The following is a 26,224-nucleotide window of genomic DNA, read 5'->3' on the forward strand; positions in this document are numbered from 1 at the left end:
GAGCGAGGTGTACCACATACAGTTTTGCAGCACTTGAATACTCGAGGCAGAAGACAGACCACTTCTAGAAAGTTTAGCAAATAGACAGAATAGGCACAGTGTGCTACGCAGGGCTGAAAGATTGTTTTTAAAGTAATTTCCTGCTACGTAAAATGATAAATTTCACTTCTGCCTGAAACTTCTGGTTAACGATCTGAATACAGCAAAGGGGATGAAATTCTACATGATTTATTTCACCTTAAGTAGCGTGACAGCATGCTTCTTTCCTGATTTGGTCCATATTGGCATCATTCCCAGTTTTACTGCAACAACACCAACTCTGATGGAATCTGTAGATCAGACGAAAAGACAGATGCAACTCCACACTTAATATTTGAAAGAACCCAACTCATAACCTACAGAACTGCCTGCGAAGTCTCATCAGCTCAGACCTTTCCTAAGGAGCTGAGGATGGAGAGAAAACATCGCTGACTCGCTGCGGGCGGGCTGGGAATAACCTGTTCACTGTTTTTAATCCTATTAGCAGTAAAGTTCTGTTCATTCCAGTTCTGTTTGATAGAGCATGCAAACCAGTTCATCATTAAGATTAAAGCAATCAGTGCTTCAGACTCATCCTTTTGTGAAATCATGACACCCATGCAGAATCCTAGAACCAAAACAACTATTAAAAAGTTTCCTTTTGTAGGTTTCTCCTACCCCAACCTTTGCATATTTTTGACACTGTAACCATACAGAAAAAGCACCCTGTCAAGTCTGGCCTCTGACGGCCCAGAGCTTGAAAAATAGAACACTTAAAATAAAGAATAAATATTTTAAAGCCTGAAAAATCCAACATGCTTCCTAGTAAGTAAGCATAATATATCAGTTCTCTAAAAAAGCATTTAAAACAAGTTCTTAACCTTGTGGAAACTCAGCTTTGAGTCCAAATCAGCACCTGGTCAGTTTCAGTGCCACTCAATGCCAACAAAATAAAAAAAAAACCAGAACCTATCAAAAAAGACCTCCTAGAAACGTAAAATGTATGAACTTGAAAGTGTTCTTGTAAATATTGCTGGGCTGAAGAAAAACCTGTCGTAGAATTTATCCCACTTCTATTCAGTGACTCCAAAGTCTTATGGACTAGAACATATGAATTTTTTGACTCTTTAAAAGGGGCACATCACCTGACATTAAACAACTACGTGATACAGTCTGCAAATCCAAGAGAACATCCTCAGGGATGACAACAGAAATTGCAACAAAGAACATTTTGTTCCTTGTAGAGGGCAAGGTGATTGAGGTAACAGCAAAGAGGGAAATATAAGACAGAATCCCAGTGTTACTGAATGCAACAATGCAACAACAATAATTTCATCGTAATTTTGTTATTCCAGATGAGAGACTTTCTTACCTGGTTTCCACTCATTCAGTGGCCACGGCTCATCCTTCAGAGGGCAGAGCTTGCTGGCTGTCTGTGCTTTGTATTCCTCTGCAGTTGTCTTCTTGAGGAACTGAACGTTCTCTTCAGAAAGATGCTCGTGCCACCATGTTGCATCGTTACCATGCCTGGCTACAAGGCCCAGCTGCCCCCTTTCCAGTGAGGGGAAAAAGTTCAAGTGTCTGATCAGTTCAAATAATGACTCATAACATGTATGTTTGTAATGTACATACTACAAGATTATATCATTACATAATACAGTGTACTGCCAAAAAAGACTGAAATTATGGTAGTAAGCTATTCAACCACCATCAACCATCTGCACTCTACCAGAAGGCCAGCTACAAGCAGAGTTTCGTAAGAATTTGTGTGAGAACTTATCCTGTTTAATATCTTTATCAATGATCTTAGGAGTGGGTGATTGTGAATAAAACTGAACAGGAGAGTGCAGCTGACAATGCTCAAGGGCAAAGCTGCCAGTCTGTCTGGACTGGTCAGGAAATCAAGGAAAGCGATTATCACCCTCTCTTTAGCTCTCTGAGCAAACCACATCTCCAATACCAAATCCAGTTTTGGGTTCCAAGAACAGCAGGGATGTTTCTAACTGAGCAGGTGGGACAGTGCTGCATAAAGATGGTCAGGGGCTGGAGCATGGCTCCTCCAGTGCTAGGGTGCTTGCCCTAAGAGAAGAGGCTGCAGTAACTGGGCCTGTTTAGTCTGGAGAAGAAGAGGCTTAAGGCAGACCTAACCTTTCCAATACCTACAAGGAGATCACTGACAAGACAGAGCCAGGCCATGTTTACTGAGGTGCAGGCAGGAGAATGGAAGATTAAGTATAAACCAAATATTGAGGTTTTGATTTGATGCAAGGAAAAAGCGTTCAGCCTGAGCACAGTCAAACATTGGGACAGGGTGCCAGAGGGGCTGTGCCACCTCTGTGCTGAGCAGCCTGGTCTGGCCTCAGCACTGACCACGCTGCTGTGAGCAGGAGGCAGGACATAGGGACTCTGGACAACTTGCCCATGCAATGCTCACTGCTGAACACCTGCAGCAGTTCAGCTGTACTGCCGTAACTGGACAAAGCCTCCTAATTCTCTGCAAGTACAACTGAAACGGTGCATTTAACGATACCCTGAAAGCTTAAACAGCAGTGTTGCGGAGAAAAGGCACCCCAAAATCCTAAGCCACCTCACAGTTGCAAAAATAATAATAATTTAATCTACGTGCCCTCATATTCCCCGGAACGACATTAAAGCTGAGGGCGGGCCCTTCAGCTTCTTTAAACGCTGTTATCTCTTCGCGGCCATGCCAGGACAAGAGCACGCAGGCGACGAGCTGCGGCCAGCGGAGGCGACCCCAAACGCAGCCGGGCGAGCCCCACGGCACTCGGGCCGCAGCCACCGTCCCCTGCCCGAACCGCACGGAGATGGGCCCCGCCAGCCCCCGGCTCCGGGGTCGGTGCCTCCAGCGGCCGAAACGTGGACTCGGCCCCGGCCCCGGCCCTCCCCGCCGCCCCGCGCCTGTCCCCGCTACCTGTGGCCGGCCGCCCCCGCCGCCCTCAGCCGTGCCCCGAGGCGGGCCAGCAGCGCCCAGCCCGCCATGCCGCCGCCCGGCCCAGCGCCCAAACCCTTCCGGGCCGCCGCGGAAGGCAGATGGCGGGCGGGAGGTGCTCGGGGGGGCGGGGCGGCTGCGGCGGGCGGGTGGGCGGGCGGCTTCTGTCAGCGCTGGGCTGCCCGTGTGAGGCCGGGAGCCGACAAGAAGCGACATGAACCGGCGTGGCCAGCTGCTGTCCCGCCTGGCTTCTTTTTTTTTTAACCCTGCGTCCCCGTTTTGCTTCGCCGCTGTGGTGTCTGTGTGTGCCTGGTTGGGTCTGTGTGTGTCTCTGTGTGTGGGCAGGAGGGGCTGTATGCAGCAGAGATAGGGTAACTGGGCAGAATTTTGGCGTTCACCCCCAAAACTGACGCAGAAAGCCACCCACAGCATTCAAACGCAGGCCCTGCCCTTGTGTTTACTTCTTGCCCTCTGAGCAGTGAGCTGGTGGTGTGAGCAGAAGCGAATCCCCCAAGCATGCCATCCCGCTGGTGTCCCCCTCCCTGAAGCTGGCTTCTCATCTCCGCCGACACAGGGACTGCTGTGTCTTTCCCTTCTCTCCCCAGCATGGAAAACAGCAACCCCACAGGGGTACTGCTAAATTTTTGGCTCCTAGTTGGGCCCACCAGTACCTCATGCTGCTGCTCCAACAAAGACTTCTATGCCAGCAGGAGCAAGGGGTCTCAAAATGTGAGAAGTGATACCTCCCAATTTCTAAACACTGTGACAACCCTACAGTGGTGCCCACCCTACCAAAGTCCCCAGGGAGTAGCAAAATACTTTTTATCCCCATTTTAAAGATGGGGAACCAAGGCACACAGCAAGATTAAGTGACTGCCGAGTCATGATGGATGTTTCCAGACAGAGAAGAGGGCTCCCTCGATGCTCGCTAGCCCTGCTGCCACGGTTTGGTGCTTTTCTTATCTAGCATGTTGCACAGCTGAAGTGACTGAGGATTTCATGTGCCAGCAATTCGCAAGTAATACATTTCTGGAGAGAAAAAGTTTAATGCTGTACTTCTTTTCACCTTCTTTTGGACATGATGCATCAAAACTTTTTTTTCCTTTTTTTTTCCTTTTTTTTTTTTTCTTTTTCATTTTTTCATGATGATAAACAAGCATTCAACTCTTGTCAATTTGTGTGTGGGAAGGGCAATCAGATGGCAAACTGCCTGCACAGTAATCAGTGGGACAAGAGTTCAAGTGCCTCCTGAGCACAGTGTAAAAGTTTTTCTGCACAGAAGCAGGATTTACTAACATGTTTTTGAAGAAGGATGAGAAAGAAACAGCGCCCATTAGAAAATAACCTTCCCTGCTAGTCTGCTGCCTTGAGTAGTCCTCAGAACTGCAGGACTGAGGAACCAGTCCTGAGGACAGGAACTTTTGAACCAGCAACCTTCACAAGAGAGAAGGCACCTAGGTTTCACCTGGTCTGTGTTGGGGAGCTCCCTAACTGTGCAATGAAATGGGGAAAACAGGAAAACGGGAAAGTGGGGCTGAGTGCAGCCAGCTAAAGGTTTGCAGTGGATGTTATGACCAAATGTGCTGCCGGCCTGACCAGTACCACTCGTAGAGCTCTCTGACTCCAGGAATATCCTCCACTGACATGCGACTCCCCCTTCTCAGCCCAGGGCTGCAGGTACAAGTAAGACCTATCAGCCAAGGAGGTTGGATGGTGTGATAAACTGTATTTTCAGTTTTTCAGTTTTTCAGAAAATACAGTGATAAACTGTATTTTCCCTGTGGCAAATGGCACTTCCTGTAAATAAAGGGGAATAAACAACCTAATAAATGTAATCTTACCCTAGGAGTCCTCCAGCTCATCCCTTCTATTCCAAAAAAACAATGTAAATGTACTGATGTTACATGACTGAAATGTCCATGCCACTTAGCAGTAAAGGGAGTGTGTCTATAGTGCCTCTTTCACTCTGGAAAGGATAGAGATATGTTTACACCTGCATACCAGGTGTGACTGCAAGACCCACAATCCCAGGTGAGAAAGTTCACTGAATAAGCAGTTGGGTGCTTTCTGGGGGTAAGCCGTGTTCTGTTTGTGCAGCTGGAGAGCCGTGCTGAAGGAGGCAGCTCTGTTCTAACTCATCAGCAACCATTTTAACGCAGTACAATAATGAGGCTCAATAAACCAGATGCCCTTCCATCACAATACCCCATGAGTAGGTAAACCCAAGGGATGTAGTTGGGTGCTGCAGACCTGCAGGGCTCTGTCAAGCACATCTGCTCAGAGCCAGGGCCTTCCACCCGTGCATTTGTTGCAGTCTCACCTCTGAAACCTGGAGCAAGCCTTGGCCTAGCCCACTTTTGGCTGGCCTTCAGACAGGTGAAACTGTAAACCTTTTGGCTGTCATCAGTTGTGTAACTTTGATATTTGCAGACTAAAATAAAACACGTTTTAAAGGTATACAATTATTAATATTTAATTTTCTTTTCATACCTGTAGACTCTTTCATCAAATGCTATAGAATACGATATTGCTGATCACAGTAAGAATTTTACATGGATAGGTTTTACCTTACCATAATAAAAAATTAGCAGTGTATTAGCACTTTTTTTAAAATTTTTATTAATAGACTTAGTTTACCCTACGTAACTGAAAATATAACTCAGCTCAGTATCTAGCTCAAGAGTTATGGATGTTAATATATTTTGAGCTAATAGGGATGATGAATATCTTTGAGTATTCTGAGACTTTTGGATATTGGATTGGATTTGAGTAACAATAAAAAGGAAGGCAGGATTGCAGTAGGCAGAGAAGATATTTTATATCATCAATTACCTCAAAAGGACAATGTATAATTTATTATAAAGGAGTTTTCAGAATTTGAAATGATCCATCAAAAGTCAGTAGAAGTTTAAATTTGCATAAAATATCTACAAGAGAAATGACCACAGTTCAGCCTAAAGGGAGAATGGCCTTTCTAAGCCCTAAGTAGATAAAAACAGGAAAAAAGGCATTTCAGTGATATATTCATATATTTAAAGACATTACTATGCACAAAGCCCATACTATCTTATTGCACTGAGTAACCTGGAGCAATGAAAATAACATTCAGAGCCTCATTAGAAACCCTTTACCATATGACTAGTTTTATCTTCTGTGCATTTTCCTACATCATCTCACCACACTATTGTGTGTTTGTTTGGCATTCTGGAATCTATATAGATTTAGGAAGATTTCCAGTTGAGTTTTCAATATCATAGAAGTGTCCTTTCAATTACTTTGTGGGCTGGTGCAGGATTGCTGATTTATATCACCACTGATGATGATTTGGTTTTAAGCAGACAGCATTTATAATACGAATTGTGTGAAGTAAACAGAAAGATCTGCGGCAACTGTGATTCTCTTGAGACACTTATACAGACCATCTACATACGTGAAAATGATTGGTGAATTATCTAGCTCAGCACACAATAACCATTGAAACCACCCGTTAATCGCTGCATTTTGTGTGGTGCTGCATAATAAAAGCTCCTTGCAACACCTCTGCTGAGGACAAGCTGCAACTGCCCAATTCCATGTAACCATGAACACTTCACAAATAATTTAGCCAAGGCTTGTATGTACCAGAAGAACAATTTCTCAGTTTCCTAATTTTCTTGCTGAAATTTTTCTTTTATTTTCCTTCAGTCTAGCAAACAATAAAAGCTAGCCCCTCCTCAGCTGCCCTTTAGATCCCTAAATGCATGCGAGGGTAAAGTAATATTCTTTATGTTGGAAGAGCATCATCATGCCTCTGAGGAACTCAAATCACGTTTCAAATACAAAACTCCCCCAGTACCATTAAGAGATATTCATGAATACATGGCAATGATCTTCATCTTATAGATGAGGAATCTGAGGTGCAGAAAAGTTAAACAACTTGCCCAAGATTACAAAATAAGATACAAAGAGCAAAGAACATGGAGCCCTTGATTTTTCAGTCATGTGCTTTAACAGTAGAAAAATGCTCCTTCTGAGAATAGGAAAGAAAAAAGGGGGGAAATGGGAACAAGAAACTAGAGATGTTTTAGATAAGAATAAAGATACGTTGGCTGAGTGGTATATGAGATATAAGGGGAAATCAAAGCATCCTCCAGCTGAAAGCTGAAATACATCCACAGAGGGGAAATGTGCATCCTCCTGCTCAAATGAACAGTCAGCCATTAAATGAAAATGTGGATTTGAGATCTATCAGTTGGGACGTCCTCACACAATTTATACCTATGACCAAGTAATACTGGCTGCTGTTCCATATCCAATCACCTGAAGAAATCTTTACTAGCAAGTGTGAAAGACTGCACTGCAGGATATAGATGGAGAGGAACTGAATGTGCAGCAAAGACAGCCCCATGCATCTTGGCTGTCCCATGGCCTTCACTTTATGGTACAAAATCATCCATCAAAGCTGATCCCGTGGAAGTTGCTTCTAAATGAGAGCACGGGAATTAGAGTTCTATATTATCTGCAAAGTCATTGAAAAATACATATATCTAAAACAAAAAAAGCCTGCCCACAGGTGAGATTTTCCAAAATATTGAATGCTGGCCCAAAATGCCTTCTTCTGGAACTTGCAACAAGAATGTATTCGCTTCAATGGGAACACAACTCATCCAAAGCCATGCCTTTTGGACAATCCCACACAAATTATTTTTGGTCAAATGTTTTCTTAAACTTCTAACAAGTTACATCTTTCACTATTGTCTTTTAGCAAATGAGGAAGCCTAAATTCAAACACTAAGAATAACACTGATCTAATTTGTTTATTTATATATATGCGTATTTCAATGGAAAAACCAACCCACTGCTAATATGTTCTTGTTTGTCCTCTTTAAAAAAGTGGCTTGACTATTCTTTTGGTACAAAATAAAGTTTTCTATCACACACAAGTGATGCATGTGTGAGAAGTTTCAAATTATTAGTTGTCATGAATTCAGGCCATGCAAAATTTCTGCTGGAAAATGTGTCACGCAGACTTGGATATTGGGTGTGAGATTAAAAAAACAACACACAAATGAAACAAAAAAAAGAATTCCCAAGCATAATAGATTCTAAACGTGGGTAGCCCCATTAGAAAGCCAGCCAGATGGTTTGGATTAAGTAGTTATATTTTAAGACATGCAGTCCTGGTGGGTCATGCCCTCCAAGCCAGATCTGAACGCTTTGTAACAGCTGGATGTGTCAGGCTTTTGAAAAATTGCTGCTCAGGCCACATAGTGAGTGGGCATGTTTGGACACCCATGTTGCAAACCACTAATGTCAGAAATGCCCATGCTTGGAGCCAGCTCTCTCTTGAAATAATTTATTACTCCTTTCTTGGAATACGGAAGTTGAAAGCAGGCAGCTTTGTGGCAGAGAGAGAAATAAAGACAACAACTGCAAAACTGTGTTGTTTTTATTTTAAACATGCAAAATACAGTTCATGCATCTGCCATTTCGAAAAATCTCTCAGTTCATAGCAGATTAAACCAAAGACATTTTGGCTATCGACTCTCAATAAATATTTCAAAATGCTTTACAGTGTAAAGATAAGAAATTTAGCAAAATTTCAACAAACCTGTATAAAAAACAGATACAGATAACTTTTTATTTCAAGGCGACATGCTGTAATGTAAAGAGTTCACTTTTTTTCTGGATGTTTTTTTCCTCATAAAAAGTTTTCAACAATACAACCGCTTAACAGATTTAAGCCTTTGGGCTACACATGCAAAAAAAAAATGGTTATTTTAGTTAAAAATCACCAAAACGTGCTATTTTTTGTTTCATTTTTAAGTACAGTAGTTGTAGACAGTAGCATTTCTCTTTTTTTAATTTTGTAAAAGAGTGCAGGCAGGTTCATGGAGCTAGTGTCCTGGAAGACTCGTACTCTGACACACATTTTGGTTTTATCCCCTTGCCATTGTAATAGTCCACAACTTGGTTTGGAACTTCAGCCAAAACGCTTTTTGCTAGAGCAGCTGGGGATGCCTGCAGGAAATGGTAGAAAACACAAGTGTTAACCTGTGTCTGTGCCAGAAATGCCAGGGCTTTCAGAGGCATTGGTGCCACGAGATAAAGGCAAGAAGTATGGTACAGAAATGGAAGGCAAAAAAGACTCAAAGTGAGTGGCACTATTGCTGGAAACTCATTTTGTAGGCTGGTCGGGGCATGTACCTGTAGCTGCCCAAAGTACATTAAAGCCAAAAGTGCTCTGCATGTATTTCAGATACAATTTGGACTCTTCTAAGTTCACAGCTAGGGCAACTGTTGTCCCAAACTTCTCTGCACTCTGAGAGAGCACCATATCATGATGTGATAGTCTGCAAAGACTTCCTTCATCAGTACTCAGTGAGGGACCCTGCACAACTTCATGCTGAACATAGGTAAAAGGGAGGCCTTCGTCACCACTCTGCTTTCCAAGTTCTGGCATGGTGTTTTAATGCCTGGGGAAGTTTTTAATGTAAATAAAAATATTTTGTTTGCATTGAAATTAAATCACTGTCAAGAAAAGGTTTCATGCCTACACTTTATGGAGGTTTTAAATCTCTTCATACAATGTATAAATGGTGGGTGTCAACCAGAGGCAGCTCCTTTAAGAACCGATGGCCCTGAGATGCAAAGATGGCCAGTGGCTTTTGCTCCAGGTGGGGAGGAGCATTACCCCTTGGCCACATGAGCAACTGTGCCCTCTGTTGACAATGACAGTTGCTGCCTCACACACACCCTCATAATGCTTCAGTGGGGCCTGTGGATGTTTTATGGGCAACCATTAACCTGCACATGCCGCAGGGATTTTCTTCAGACCCTGTACCCATCAGTGATAGAACTGGAGCCCTGTTCTTCCATGCAGCCCCAAAACACCTTGCCCTGTGTCTTGGATTTGCTTGTTTCTAGAAATTTGGGTTAGAGATGATTCCAGGTCCCCTGAGCCAGCCTACCTGACTGTGCTTCCCCTGAGCCCACCACAAAAACACAGGAAAAATGCACATGCTTAAACTGTCATGTTTATCTCCAGGTACAACACACATGGATCACACAGTGCAGCTCAACTGATGCACGGGAACTCCATGGCCTGTGGCTGGATCACCAAGTCCTTCTTCCCACACTAATGAACACTTTCCTTCTTTCTGTATGTAATATTTTCAGCCAGGATTCAAAACTAGCATGTCACAAAGTTGTATTGACTGACTTGGTGCGGCCTCACCTCGAGTACTGTGTGCAGTTCTGGGCACCACAGTACAAAAAGGACATTAAACTGTTGGTGAGTGTCCAGAGGAGGGCAATGAAGATGGTGAAGGGCCTAGAGGGGAAGCCATATGAGGAGCGGCTGAGGTCACTTGGCCTGTTCAGCCTGGAGAAGAGGAGGCTGAGGGGGGACCTCATTGCGGTCTACAACTTCCTCGCGAGGGGGAGTGGAGAGGCAGGTGACCTATTCTCCGTAATCACCAGCGATAGGACCTGTGGGAACGGTGTTAAGCTGAGGCAGGGGAAGTTTAGGCTGGACATCAGGAAGAGGTTCTTCACCGAGAGGGTGGTCGCACACTGGAACAGGCTCCCCAGTGAAGTAGTCACTGCACCAAGCCAGTTTGAATTTAAGAAACGATTGGACTGTGCACTTAGTCACATGGTCTAAACTTTTGGGCAGACCTGTGCGGTGCCAGGAGTTGGACTTGATGATCCTTATGGGTCCCTTCCAACTCGGGATATTCTATGATTCTATGATTCTATGACTTATTGCCCTGCTTTCTTTCATGGGGTTGGATCCTTATTGTTTCAGAGTCTTACAATTAGTCTTACATAGGATGTAAATGGTAAACATTTCATAGGCATGCTAAGCCACAGGTGCAGAAAGCCCATGGAGTATTATGTTACAGTACTACAAATACAAAGACAATGCTAGCAAAATTAGAAATACAATTATTTTTGTCTTTTGTATTTTGGTACTTTGAGTCACATATGTGATTAGCAACGAAAAAAAAATGAACCAGTATTCCCAGAGCGAGGAAATATTTGAGTAGGCAAAAGTCCGGAACATTTCTGCATAAACAAACTGGCAAGGCAGAACCCGTACTTTGTGCGACAGCACAGCAACTGTTCCCAGGTGTTACACAGCAACAGAACCCATTTATTTTAATTCTTCAAAGTGAAATGAATGTTTTTTCACAGTTGCCCTGTTCTTGCCTAAACCTCTCCTCATTGAAATCAGCAGAAAATACTCCTTGGAGTCGGGCAAATAACCCATTTCTACGTTACCACTGAGAATTCCTGGCTTTTTTAATCTCCCTCCCAAGTGTGGCAAAGCTTATATACCTTAACTTGCCTTTGTGCCATTTTACTAGAAATACAACCTTGCGAAAAGGGTGAAAACAGGGAGTGGGGAAAGAAGAATCCTGGGCCATCACTGCACACACAAACCCTAGCAATCAGGAAACCTTGCTCTATATTTAAAAATGCTGGGCGGGGGCACTTGCCACCAGTGTCATGTGTGTAGTCCATCAGTGATCATGTGTGTAGTCCACATGTCTGAACATTGGGCCATCACTCATCTCTGCATCATCCTTGCAGCGCTGCCTCTCTCTTCTGATGCCACATCCAACCTTCCTGGACCAGCACTTCAGAACTGACTCTGTAAGGGCTCAAATGTGCAGCTGAATTACTGCCATGTAAGGAGTCAGCTGAGCTACAGGAGCACCTGGGTACGCACTTCTCACCCATTGTGCAGGTGAAGTAAAAAGCCTTACACTGAGGTTTAAACTATCTTGTTTATTGTGCCTGCAGGCTAAGAGGCTACCTGTGGCTCCACACGCGGTTGCCTGGGGTTACTGGCTTGCCTCAGCACTTCCCTTTGAAAATGGACAACTGTTGCATTACAATGTTTCACCATGCCCATGATGTCTCTTGGTCCTGGGGATCTTTTTAGTAGGGAGCATCACCAAAATGGGGTTAAGGGTGATTTCCTGTCTAACAGTTTGGGCAACCTTTACTGTGTGTACTTTTTTTTTTTGTGGTAAAGCACTCTCATTTCTAGACCAGATGGTGCAAAGCAGCATTTGTGTAGGTAAGAATTGGACCAATACCTTCTGAGCTAAAAACCAGTCTCAGTTTGGCAGTGCTACCCAAGAGTTACCTTCACTGGTGAATGTTTTGCTGTAATGTTTTTGCCACTGTTTAAATGCTATGCTTGAAGAGCATCCTAGCAATAAACACCTCAAGATGAATAGCTCTCAACTGATGGCTAATACACAACAATCGGATGACCTAGCAGCAGGAAAATAATCCCCTATCATGATAATTGGTATATATTACAAATGACTGTTGATTCAGTTCTATAGCTTCACCATGCTTAATCTTTAATTACAGTGAATAGTGCAAAACATTGCCTCTTGCAGTGGTGAAGAACTATGCTTTCCACACTCATTTGTGAGGTGTTATTAAGTCACAGTTGTTAGGCTTTATAATTAAACACAATGCAGAGTGCAATACAATCTACTTGCTGCATCACAATTGTGCACAGTAAAAATAAATTTTAAGGGCAAAAAGAATCACCTCTTAAAATAAAACTGTGAATTAATTGAGACAGGTGGTTTTCTTCATCTACATTTCAGTTTTTGTGAGCATCACTGTTCTACAGTTTCAAGTGAAGGATGCTCACGGTGGTGATAATTATAGAGAGAAGAAACTCATTTGGGTTCAGAGAAAATATTTTCCCTTTCTTTTTATGTTCCCCTATAGTGAAATGCACATATCACCTAATATGATATGGGACAATTATTTTAAACAGTAATGGTTACCTTCATTTTTCAAGCCTCTGCAACTACAGATTTGCTAAGAATCAATACAATTACTAAAGCTTTACTGAAGTACTCCTGATACACTACATCATGTATGAGAAGATTAAACCCGAATAATAAAACTCTCTCTGTCTTGGGTCTTGAGCCAGTAAAACACTGAAGTGGGTCTGAAGTTTAAAGTATGTTATTATTTGTAACTGTCTGAGTTAAATACCTGTAGGAGTGCTGTGGAGGATCAGAACCTTCCCTGAAGTCAATCTTACAAAATAACAGGTATTCGGCCTACAGGTTATTTTTTAGAACATCCTTTCCCCTCGTTTTGATCTTCTCAGAGGGGCAGCTTTTGGATATATTATTTCTGATCTCTTTCAACAGATATGAGCTTTTCAGTTGCAGGCTGACATGAGAATTGAAGTAATGAAAAAAATATTGTTTGGGTTGACTCCAAATGAATTCTGGTTTACTATTCCAGCAAAACAAATAAAATTGCTCACACATAACATCCCTCCTTCCATCAATAGTAGAGGCAATATGGATTTAGGTGTAAATAAATACTTGATTTAGCAGAAAAATCTATAAACCCTATACAGCTTGACTTGTAGTCTTTCTAATGAGATCTTTCAACTTTTTTTTTCTACTCAATAGCTGAACATCCCAAGTAGCAAAAATAAACACAAGGTACAAAATTGACAAAATTTACAAAAGGGATGTGACTTTTAACCAAATATATCTTTTACTTAAAGCTGTCAAATGCAATATTCTGTTTTATGGTAATTCTTGTATGTGATCAAAACCAATCTGACAAAACCCCCCCAAACTTGGGGTTAAATCTGCATTTTTCCGTGAGAAAAAATAAATTTGAATCAAAACATCATACTCATTTCTACCATGAAAAATTATTTCACTAGTTGGTAGAAAAGACATAGCCTTTTGTTTGTGCTGAGGATAAGTACGCAAGATAGCTGTGAATGTCACTTTGTTCAGAGAGGTATTATTTGGGATACTTCCACAACAAAGAAATTCAACCAGAAGTGGCTGTTGTTATGGGCACTCATCCATTTCACTGACTTTTATTGAAATGCTGGAAGATCACAATAAACAGACTAAATATCAAGTTGCATAAGATATATTGTCTTTTGCGATATACCATACACATTATCCATCTTTAAATCTGTATTATCTCCATTACTGAGACAAAGGGGGAGTAAAATATCTCTATTTAATAAGAGCAATAATTTTTTAAGATTGCTACCCTCTCTCAATACTGGGGTAGTTAATCTAAACCAGCTTAAAATAAGATATACTTTTCATTTGACCAATGCTTGCTATTAAAACCACACGTAGAATCACTTGCAAGTTAACAACATAGGCACAATATATTCAGCGCCCCAAGAGAACTGGAACTGTCAGTGTTAACCTATTCAATCAAGGATGATTTCAACTTTGTAATAAAGTCACAAAGCAAAACTAAAAATAACAAATGCAGCTGGCTTTGCCAGTTCCTTGCAGAAACATATTTTTCAACTAATTGAAGGCAGGTCTAGCACTGGTTTATAAATAACTTGCCTTTTGACACTTCTGCAGTAGACTACAGTGCAGCACTACACACTTGTGATTATCCGATGAAGGAGGATCATGAGCTATGAGCAGGCCATGCTCATACTTTGTTCCAGCAGATACTTACTAGGTGACTGAGCAGCACTGTCAACACAGAAATGTATGTATCTACAATTGGGAAGCAACTCCACAGCCATTTGGTGTGGTACCACTGATCTAATAGCACAAGGTGAGTTTTACATCATACGAGGATCCATTCTTTACATAAAGGTGAGGGAAAGGAGGAACAAGTCTCTTTCTCTTATACCTCAGTAGAGTTTGTGAAAATAAGAAGGGTGTCTAGATCTATGACAAATATGGCAAAATTTATTTTGAAGAGAGAAGAAAGAACAACACTTGAGAAGAGGAAAATAAGGTGAAGTTTTGGAAGTGGCAAAAAGAAAAAAATAATGTCATGTGGTAACAAAAAGTCCAGAAAAAAATAAAGAAATGTAAGCACTGCAAACCCATATGCAGACCAAAACCAACCCAGAATTGAAAACTTCTGTGTGACAAATCCAGAGCTAACGATCAGTGGGGAATGAGAACAGTTTGGGAAGGACACTCTCACAATGAAAATGAGTCAGTTACTCTGTGGGGTAAAAGAATTTTCAAATCCAATACTTAGGATATTCTTCCTACACAACCAGGGTGAGTAAAACACAGTAATGAAAAACAGTTGAATATAAAGGAAGGAATGAGGGAAAGAAGGGCAGAGAAAGATGGAAAAACAGAGGGAAAAGGATGGGATCAGTATTGTAAAGGAACACAATGGCCATTCCACATCTCCATATAGAGGAAAAGGACCCTGAAAAACCATGCTGTGTGCGGGAAAGCTTCTATGGGTGAATACTGTCTGTACCTGGCTGCTGAAGAAGTTCCTGGGACAGATGCTGCAATGTAGGGCAGGTGACTGAGGAGAAAAGTACATGGCCAAAGGATTATTTCAGATTTGACAAGTTAGTGCTGGTCTGTCACTTTTCCTCCTCCAGAGTGTCTCCTATACCATGTTGGGCTCACACAGGAACAGCTGGCTGAAGGCACAGGGAAACTTTTAGTATCACCACTTTCTTGACTGTGTTCTTGTGCAGAATTTGGGGCAAGGTGTGGAGGAAACCAGGATGCTCTGGGTGGATAGTTCTGTCTTTGAGGACTTAGGGATCTGAATTTCAATATGGAAACAGCCTCCTGGGGAACACTGTGAGTACAAATTCACAACCATTTCAGGTCTCTGTGGAAATGAAGGGACAGTGTACATGTATGGAAATGGAATACAATAGCCTTAACAGAACAGATGAAAAGAGAATGGAAAAGAGACATCAGGAAAAACAAGTCAGGGAAATCAAACTAAAATCAGAGAGAAAATGGAGGTCTGCACTACACTTTTCCCCCATCTCTTCCTTCCCCACCTTCACCATCTCACTGATAGAGCACATTTCATTCTGTATTTCTTTTTCCCCATTTCTGGCACAATAATGCTATTGACTTACTGAACACTCCATTTTCATCCAAAGTTAGGCCCAGCCCCAGGGATCATTCGCTATATGTATACATGTTCACCCTTCTGCAGAATGGATGGAAAAGTCAGCTTACATGTTTGAAGTTCCTAAATGGCACAAACTGGACAATGTCTCGAAGCACAGGCTCGCCCTTGGGAGACCTCAGGATCCCATCATCGCCATCCAGCATCTGCATGTCACTAAAATCGGCGTTCCCCACCCCGACGATGATGACTGACATGGGAAGGTGAGAGGCGTGGACAATAGCCTCTCTGGTGTCAGCCATGTCTGTGATGACGCCATCCGTCAGAATCAGCAAGATGAAATATTGCTGAAGTTGTTGGATGAGAAGTAAAAATCATATCATTAGTTAATCTTCCAAACCTGCCTGCCTTTTTCTTGTATAAAAGTGTTTCTGATAACTGTCAAACACAGACTTTTTTAAATAGAAAAGAGCGATTACAATGACTCAAGTGTTAAGTGCACTTGCCATGTAAACCTCCTCAGCTACTGATTTCTCTTCTGCTGCAGTTTGGCTGTAGTTCACATCAGTTCCAGGAGCTGGAGGGAGCCAAGGGATGCACAGTGTAGAAAAGGGGGATTCTAGCTGCTAGGGCAGGAAGAGTCAGGACTTTGGCTCGGAAGTCTGGAATAGACCTGAGATCCTTACTAGCCCTATTTTCCATCTGCTGCACAATCACTTCTGCTGACAGTTTCTGATTGCATTTTTTCCCCTTGGGAACCAGTGGGACGCAGGGAGGAATGGGGTATTGAAGCGTTACAAGCTTGTAGCAGAGCTGTCAGGGAGGTTATGACAGCACTTTGCAGAGGAGCTTTGCTAACAGGCAAGTGGGATGGGTGCAGCCATCTGCAAACTGGAGGGTGACCCACTGGTGCCTGTGGGAGAAGCACCCACCGCAGCAGGTCTACTGTATTCTGTAGAGCAATGGGATCCCTGAGGAGAGGAAGGTCACGTTCAGGAAGGAATATATCCATTTTCAAACACTTTATATGGAGCCCTTAAGAGAGGTTTTCTCATTCTCCAAAGAAGAGCAAGCAATTTTCTGCGCCTGTCATTTCTTTCCCAATACTCCAAGGCTCACCGGACTAGAATCAAATGGGCTATTACATCTTCACTCACTAATGGGGAAAAGTAACTCTCACTTGGGTCCTTTATGAACAGCTAGGCAGCTGGAGTCATTTAACAAATGTACATTAATAAGAAAAATGTACAGGTCATAGAATTTGGTCACTCTGCATGAGCAATACCAACACACAAAGCATCATTACAGTTTATTTATATGCAGCTATATAAACTCACACAGAGTTCTGTTCATTGTCTTCTGCCGTAAGTAAAACAAAACGTTAGGCAAGATAGCTTTACCTTGAAGAATTGTGATATAAACTAATTTGATCTTCAAACAAACAGAAAGTGGGGAAGCTTAGGTTTAGGAAAATGAAGCAATTTATTCGATGTGACATAATAGTTCAGAGACAGCACTGGGAACAGAGTGAGCCACCTCAAGATTAAGTAGGTATGAAAATACCCCAATGTAGGAATGAGACCCTAAATAGTAACAATATACCGTAAATTGTAATGAAGTGACAATCACAAGCCCAGATTCATGAACAGAATAGTCTGGGAACTTCAGAACTTCTGCCTTAACAGGACTTAAAGAAAAGAAAAGAAAAGAAAAGAAGAGAAAAGAAAAGAAAAGAAAAGAAAAGAAAAGAAAAGAAAAGAAAAGAAAGAAAAAAATAAAAAAAAGCTTACTACATGAAGAAAGCTTAGGGAAAGCTCCAGACTTGATGATGAGATGCACGTCCATGTGCAGCTCTGTTCTGTTCCTATACATAATCATTCTTCTTGCTACAGTATACGAGTTGTCTCTTACATCCTTGACTACCACAGCACTGCTCTACAATCATAAATGTCTCAAACCTACTCACTCACGTACTTTCTCCCTTTCTCTCACTCTTCCTTTCTCACATTTGTCTGGAAGGCAGGAGAAAAGTAAGCCTAATGCATTACAAAGGTGTACATTAAAAACATCATCTATGTTTAAATCTTATAGCCCAAGAAATCTGGCATGGTGTTTATATCAGATGCAGACTAGCAGACTTGTCTCCTGATTTTCTGAAGGCACATAATACTACGTCAGTAATAGTAAATTGAAAACTGTATTACTGCTGTTTTCAGAGGAATGGTTAGAAAAAGCCCCAGCTGAACAACAACAACAAAGTTTTAATGCAGCCTCTGCAAGATACTTGAAAATGTCTGTGTAGGGAAACATTCAAACTCCTCTACTGGTATAATCAACACTGCTAGGGCTTGACCCCTAAATTTTTGTAACTCTAGTCCTGCCATTTGTGTTTCCTCTGTGAAGACCTGGGTGTGTTACAGTCAAAGAATGCTAAAAGCAGGGAACAGAACAGTGACGGAAGAGTTCACAGTTGTGACTATCGAAGAGGTAAAGGTTAGATACACTACTCCTACCAACACAGACTCAAGTTGACTTCTGTGAAGGCAGTTAGTAAAAACTGTTAAGGCTTGATTCACATACACTGAAAGGCCCTGTTGTAGTGGCCTACAAGAGACAAAGCAAGAAAAAAGCCAAACATAGCATTATGCCCTTACTGAGGCTTCCTTGGTGTTGGTCTCCTCCGATGCTGATTTTGCCACCTTCTGGATGATGGGAGCAATGTTTGTTGGACCGTACAGCTGCAGCTTTGGAAGGCAGCTCTGATAAGCCTCCACAACACCTTGTATTCCTGGCAGGAAAAGCCACACAAAAGGCAAATAAATGTGGAGCATATCACCAATATCACGCTTATTTAAAGCATAAATAAAAGGAAGGTTCTTAATGAGTAAATTGTAAATATCACACAATTAGCAAGAACTAACAACCTCAGATAATTTCCAAGAAGCTGCTTCTAGCTGCCTTGAAGCTAGTTTGTAACATATAATTCATTATAACATACTTCCCAGCAGTTTTTAATGTCTATTTTTCAGGTATCAGCTTGCAATGCAATAGGTTTCATTCTTCTCAGTTCAAGGTGTAAGTGATCACTTGCTGATTCATGCTAAAAGGGTAGACACAAATTAGAAACCCTTCAACACTTCTCTCTCCTCTTCAGATAAATATTTATTTCTGTTTATCATGGTAGTTACCAACAAATCTACCCTTTGCACTTACAACTTAGAGCTGTCAAGAAATTCAAACATCTTTTCAAATACCTAGCTCCCTTGTGCTAGGAAAACAATTTTTCAGGGTAAATTTGCATAATTGCTCACAGGTTGAACTCAACCATGACCAAAAACTGTGAAATCTTGGAAGAAACAGAAGGATGCTTTCCATTCTACAGAAAAAATGAGCTTTAGTCAAGAAGTTTTGATGGAGAACTAGCTATTTACGGCTTTTTCATTTCAAGATATATAGCCAGACCAGTGAGAACAGACTTCTGCTGACACACTTGACAGATCACAGAATGGGAATTGGTATTTTCAGTCATTGAGGAGAAGGATTTCTTGAAGCGATGTACATTAGCTTCCGCATTCAGAACTTCCAGCCTACCAGACCTAAAGGATTAAGAGGTCTAAAGTTGGAAAGAAAGTAATAGACTGAAGAGCTTTGTAAAGAATGCTGAAGAATGCAATGGCTTCTATAAGATCTTGAGCCAGTTTGCACTGAGACTGGCTCACTCATGAGATTTTACTCAACCATGTTTACAGGATATTTGAGTGCAGATCCATTACTAACAAATCACAGGGAGCTGTAATTACTTTACAGTGATATACCCGAACCTCCTATGATGAAATGGTAGAGAACATAGTCTTCTTTATGGATAGTTACAAACATATTCTTCCATTGCAATGCTTGCAGCCAAAAGAACACTCTCTAGTTACAGCTGTGATTGGCTAAAATGTAATGTCACAAAATTTCCCTTGGTAATTGCAGTGACTAAATTGCATGTTGCAAAACTGGCCCTTTGTTAACTGCCAATTTTAAACCTGCTAAGGACTTCATTACATGTTCTTACTGGACTTGCATGAAGGCCTCATAAATCTTCCCTAAGCTGCTGACAAGATACACTGTGTTTTTTTACTTATGCATTAAAATAGTATGAGATAAAGCTTATTCCCTGCAGTCCATACAGATTTACCATGCTTTGTGTCAGGAAGTGCTTGCATCTTAGGAAGCAACATGTTCTAGAAACATCTTTTTTGTGTGCAATCTCAGTATAATATCTTTTCAAAATATCTACTTTCCTTATATATCCAAATCCAACAGAGTATGTGAGTGGCTTACCTAGTGGCTGACTTTTCTTGGACACTTTTATTTTAGATAGAAGCAACGTGCATCATTCCTCACAATTTGTCTCTTTACATTTTTAATTGGAATCCACTTTTCATAGCTCTAATGAAATACAGTGTATGCACATATACATATGTGTGTAGAAGAATGCATGTAAAATGCATGCACATTTATCGCTTTCTTCTTCAGACAATAAAGACTATAAATACTAGATATAAGACTATATGTAAATAAGTAAATACTAAATACGACTATAAACACACTATACTATAAATACTATAAATAAACTAAATATAAGACTATAAACGCTAGAATTTTCTAGAATGGAAATAGTGATAGGAGAGGAAAGGTAAGAATATCCATATTTTATGTATCCCAGTGATCTTCATATCAAATATTCTCAGTTTACAACCAAGTCCTATGCATGTCTTCTGAACATACAGGTGTATCTACAATAGAGTCCAAAGAGTTATTGCAGCTTGTATGGGCGTACTGAGCTAGCCTTGTCTACAGACACTGGGTGGGTTTACTGGGGACTACAAAACCCACTCATTACCCTGATTTAATATTTATCCTATGCTGAACTCTATGCTGCTGCAGTTGCACTGGACCCAATGTTAGGGGTACTGAGTTCAAGGTTATCTTGGCAGTGCTCACCTAAACTGCAGTTACAGGAGAGACTGTAATGCACAGGGTGGGTTACTAACCGAGCCAAGCAGGGCTCTTACCAGCTCATACGTGACCACTGAGAAGGAAGTTTCTGCTGACCACAGGATGTCCCCGTTTGCTACTGTATGAGCATCAGCCTTTTTAGTAGTCTTGGTGGGTATTCACAGGAGTGGGAGATTGAAACTCCAGAAAAAGTTTCCCTCATGTAGAATTAAAAATATACATTTTCTTAGTCTAGTAGGATATGAGGGATTAACTGGAGTACAAAACACTCAGTCCTTATTTTGATCACCCCTTTGTTCATTAAAGAGTTGACATTTTAATGTAATCCCTTTTCAATGTAGAGTGATACTTAACACTATTGTGTGTTGGTGAAAGCTCACTACTTCCACAAAGAAAGGGATTTCATTCCTCAAAAACAAATCAGACACATACTCTTTACATTGGATCCAGCCTCTGTTTCTTGGCTTGAAGCAAGATACACTTCAGCAATTTCTCTGTGTGTTTTTTTGGCAAGTATACTGAATATTACAAGCTAAATAGCATGGTCACTAGGCATTTTATCTCCCTTCCACTCTTTCCCCAAAGAGCATCCTCTCTTCACATGATGTGCTGGGGTTACTGCAACCTGTGCCACTTAATACAGTTGAGAGCATCTACAAAAATTGGAGAAACATCACAGAACAACTGGCCGTAGGAACTAATCAAGCATCCGTTACAGGCAGATGATAAGCAAGCTGCAGCAGATGATTAAACAACATGTTTTCTGGTCTGTCTCCTTTTCTTGCTTTCATCCAGATGGACATTATTTTAAATGGTATAATTTAGGACACAGAAGTGCCTTTATATCTTGTAGATGTGTGTATGAATGCTCTAAAATTTCCTGCCTGGTCTTCTTCCACGCTGCAACCCACTGCTGCAGATTCTTAGCCCTAAAAGCCCTAAAACTTTTAGGTGATGGATTAACTTCCCAGATAACTGACTCTTATGTGAAGAACAAATAAAGATTAAATGCATAATAAATACTAAGTGACATAAGCTTAGGCAAAGTTCACAGAGCAGCTCCTTCCTCTTATTTTTTTTTAATCTCTCTCAATTCCACTGATATGTCTTCTTTTGCATACACAGGATGCATGAATAGGAAGTCCTTTACTTGCAGAGGGTTTGTCTGTCCAACCTCTGGCCTGCTGTTGGCACTATATAAGTGTGACAGCCTTTTCAAATACCATTCAATCAATACAAATAATTATATAACAAGGTCAGCCTGATAAAAGAATTAGCCTTGGATTCAAGAAAGGTAGAAAAGGGGGATTAAAAATGTTGTCATTGCATGGACAGCTAGGGCCTTTTTGAGGTATGCAGAAGATCAGAAATGTTCTGCATTTAGACCAGGAAACAAAGATACACTACATGCATAAACGTATTGTCACATAATGCTGACCACCATTAACTCAGATGTTTTAAACAGATCAGGCCCGTGTCTGTGTTCAGAAGCAGCCAAGCTAATATATTTTAAAATATGAGTTCTTTCCTTGGACAAGACAAAACCATGAGGTCTGTTCAACACCTCATTTCCACATCATCAGTGTGAATAAAATCTCAGCTTAAGCTGGCTCACAGGCTTACAGACACATCTAGATGCATACATGTAATTTCTGCTTCTTTTAACTCCTTAAAAAACCCTAAAAGCAATGTAAAAACTGTGCAAATGTACCAAGCAGCTGTAGGATTTATGCTCAATTACATTTCAAGCATCTGACCTACAGAGGCTGGAGCAGTCCAACAATCCAAGTGTATCTACAAAGCAGGAATGCTCACTGAACCAAACACAGAGGTCTGGCATTTAAAATGTGTGAAATCTGAAATCTTTTAATGTCTCTTTTCATTGAATTGCTTGTCCTTTCTTCTCTTCCTCACTTTATTCCCCAGCATGTTAATTCTCATCTTGAACATATTCTCCTGACTATACCAGGAAGAAAACCACTAATAAGCCTGAGAAGGGCTGAAAGGAGCAGCTAGAAACTTTGAATGAGAAGTTCATTTTGAAACACTCATTTCAGTGTTTGGAAGATAGCAGAAGAATAAGGAAGAACAAAAACCTATGTATTTTAGACAGCAATGATCATCTGGCCAAGACTCTCAGATATGCGTTCATCTAAGATTACTTGCTTATTTAGAGAATTTTTTCCTATTATCCTCACCTTTTACAAAATGTATGAATCCTGGCAGGAGATTCTAGAAACAGCATCGTCACTGCAGACCTCACAAATACAAGACATAAAGCAAAATCTGATACAAGAATCTGGCTCCTAACTACTGAGGATTAGTGACTGTTGCTAGAACACACCACTTTTATACTGTGTTAAAACAGCTCTCACACTAGTACTCAGCTGCTTCTCTGACTCTTGTGCTGGATCTCACTGGGATGACTGGCAGCAGGCTACTGTTGCTATAGGTCTTGCCGAACAACTGGCTGTAAACAGGGGGAGTACTTGATTACAGAGGTGCACAGCGTGCCTTTGTCTTTGCATGTCCTGCCCTTCTTAGCTGTGCAAACTATGTTTCTGTAGCCAAAGATCTGGAATGAACCCAGAAAACATGGCTTTAGTTTTCAGCAATGCCTAGTGATTTGGGGACATGCAATGCTGATTGTCCAACATGGTGTACTTTCAATGGGACTTATTTTTCAGGACATTAATGTGTGGCACTTGCTACGGTTTCTAAAGCTAAGCCCATGGGCTTGGAATCTGTCAGGTTTTGAAGCTGCTTTCTTTAAAAACAAAACAAAACAAAACAAACATTTTGAACAATACTCAAGGGATACAATAAAAAATACAAACACATTTTGCAGACAGCAGAAAATACAACAGTTAGTCTGTTCTGGTGTGTTACCTGCACATTCTGGGTTGTCTTCATTGAAATTGATTGCAAAATCATGAGAAACCTGCCGATAAATGGAAAGAAGAGAAGAAGACCGTAGTTGGAAAAATTATTCCAAGATTACTTGCGGTTAAACACCCTTTATATTCTTTCTGTGTTAAACCAAAGAGATCTTTCAAGCTTTCAGCATTAAGTGTGATGTACAGTCCCAGTTGGAACTCCCCGCAAAAACAAAGTACCACAAATGGAATCAAACTTGTCGATAACAACAACGAAGGAAAAAAAAAAGGGGGGGGGGAACATAAAGAAAAAACACCTAAGTGTTTGAGAAATCACATAAATGTGGTGTCAGGACTGGGCTATCAATGTCAGCCACATGGGACCGATTGCTGAGGAGAGATTTAAATGCAAGCACTCTCTAGATCCACATCTCAGATTGCAGAAGAGCTAAAGCGGGTTGTGTTACAGCATTGATAGCACAAGCTCACCCCTATTCTGAATTCTCCATTCACACATGTGAGCAATTTTTCATCTGAAGGCCATGGGATTACTGAGAAAATAATTTATTCTCCAGAGAGATCAGTGAAATCACTTAGACCCACAGTGAAATAATAATAATGTAAGAAATGTAAGGAGCCTAAGCTGGTTAAGAAATTAGAGTAGGTTGGGGAGAAATTAATAAGAAAAAAAAAGAAAAGGATTTTTTTCCTTACATTTAATAAACATACCATTTTCTCATACTCCAAATTTGTCTGTAATAAAATACCCCAGAGATATTTTCTAAGAGAAATGACTGTGAATGAAAAAATGTTGCTGATTTTCTAATAAAACAATATATTGTATCTCTGGTGGTTTGGGAAAATAATACAAGACTTCTGTATGCATAAATAATACAAGACAATGTAAGTCTCAGTTTCCAGGCTTCCTATATCTGTCTTCACTTAGAGATCTGCAACCACAGCACAAATCTATTGGGACTGAAACTTTACTCAGATGCACTTTCCTGGTTTTAAGGTTTGTTCTTGTCTGCTTTGCTTCCCAGATTCCTTTTTGCACTGTTCTTTGACCACTGAGAAGGCTTGATTCCTCTCAAGCTTCCTGTTATCTTCAATTGTCTTGAATGAAGCCTAACTTTTGTCTTGCAATGCACAATGTACATATATTTTTTGGTTTGCAAAAATGGATATAGCTGAGACTTGAGCAGGCAATTTGCCTATTTTTAAGTTGAGCTCAGGTATATCATTCCAGAGTAATGAGGGCATTAATATGGCTAACTCCAGTTACATACCTTTGAGACTTTATAAATCTCTGTAGGACATTCAGAACTGCCAGCAGTCCCAGTCATATGGAAAGAAACCTGTTTACTCCCTGTTCAATGGAACATGGATTATTTGCAGGAAGAGATTTATTTATTGGATGTCACTGTTTTATTCGCTAGTTTAGATGACTTCCATTTCTAGGACATAGACAGCACAGAAATTGATCTGTGAATAGACGCTACACACAGAACGCATCAATAGCAACCACTCTTTCCTATACTGTTTGAAAGGATTCCTTAGAGCCAGCTAACTTAAATCAGTCTAATTTTCCCCAGCGTGTAATGTCAAACGTGCCAAATGTGGTCTCTAGCTGGAACTAACCAGAAGCTTTATCATCACTGAAATGTTCATCCTAAAAGTGGCTCTTAAAGCGTACAGAACAGGAAATGCACCAACAGAACTAAACTTCAGGAATAACTTCAGGAATCCTGATAGAGTTCTCTGTGAAAGTCAATATTCAACCATACAAGTGGATTTGTTTACTGAGTAAGAAAGATATCAAATGTATGATTACAGAGAAGTTTCTCTTGAAGTGGTATAGATTGGCTAATTAAAGCCACAGAGAGTTTGTCATAGAGAAATAGTATTTTCCTATTATATGCTGTTCTTGCTCACAACAGTGAGGTCTACCATCACTTAATAAAAGTTTAAATAAAGCGGGACTTCTACCACGATGGGAAAGGATGGAAGCAAGAACTCACCAAAGAGACGTCAGCCAGCTTGGCTCCAGCCTGGAATTTAGTATGTCTACACCAAGCATCAGTTGCTTCTTTCAAAGGATTTTAAATTGATTATTCAGGCTACCCTTCTTGGCCATGGGAGATAATGCAGAAAGTCACTAGGCATGTTCCTTGTTGAGCAGGCACAGAAGAGCAGGGCTGTCAGATATGCTTCAGAGGTGCTCCAGAGCACTTCTGTCTGGCTGCTCTTGTATGTCTCTTGGCACATTTTGCCCAGCTGGTATCTGCTAGTCTCATGACCAGCTGCAGGCCAAAGGTAATTGCAGCTGTCAGGAACAGTTGTGTGGGTTTTCACTCACTGATTATTTTTATTGTTGTTGTTGTTCAATAGCCTTTCTTTTTCCTTTAGGCTTTCTGTATTTTGTATTAACTGCATCTTAAGAGCAAGAAGGATCATGATGCATGTATATGTATTGCAGGCTGATTCTTCCAAT

At 41.0% G+C, this 26,224-nt stretch overlaps 2 protein-coding genes across 3 annotated transcripts in view; both read right to left on the reverse strand.

Annotated features, from left to right (window-relative positions):
* The window catches only part of MRPL3 (mitochondrial ribosomal protein L3), a 29,148-nt gene extending 26,057 nt beyond the window's left edge, over positions 1-3,091 (reverse strand). The window contains exons 1-3 of the mRNA XM_035549872.2: positions 2,951-3,091; positions 1,391-1,569; positions 238-329 (exon numbers count right to left, since the gene is read on the reverse strand). Of these exons, the coding sequence (XP_035405765.1) occupies positions 238-329; positions 1,391-1,569; positions 2,951-3,018 (339 nt within the window). The 5' untranslated portion in view covers positions 3,019-3,091. The remainder of the gene's footprint in view (positions 1-237; positions 330-1,390; positions 1,570-2,950) is intronic.
* Positions 3,092-8,671: 5,580 nt separating this feature from the next.
* Positions 8,672-26,224, reverse strand: part of CPNE4 (copine 4) — a 243,803-nt gene continuing 226,250 nt past the window's right edge. For both annotated transcript variants that reach the window (XM_050708809.1, XM_035549705.2), the window contains exons 13-16: positions 23,744-23,795; positions 18,505-18,638; positions 15,961-16,197; positions 8,672-8,968 (exon numbers count right to left, since the gene is read on the reverse strand). In XM_050708809.1, coding sequence (XP_050564766.1) covers positions 8,837-8,968; positions 15,961-16,197; positions 18,505-18,638; positions 23,744-23,795 — 555 coding nt within the window. In that variant the 3' untranslated portion in view covers positions 8,672-8,836. The remainder of the gene's footprint in view (positions 8,969-15,960; positions 16,198-18,504; positions 18,639-23,743; positions 23,796-26,224) is intronic.

Source organism: Cygnus atratus, chromosome 2 (assembly GCF_013377495.2).
Source record: "Cygnus atratus isolate AKBS03 ecotype Queensland, Australia chromosome 2, CAtr_DNAZoo_HiC_assembly, whole genome shotgun sequence".
Taxonomy (NCBI): domain Eukaryota; kingdom Metazoa; phylum Chordata; class Aves; order Anseriformes; family Anatidae; genus Cygnus; species Cygnus atratus.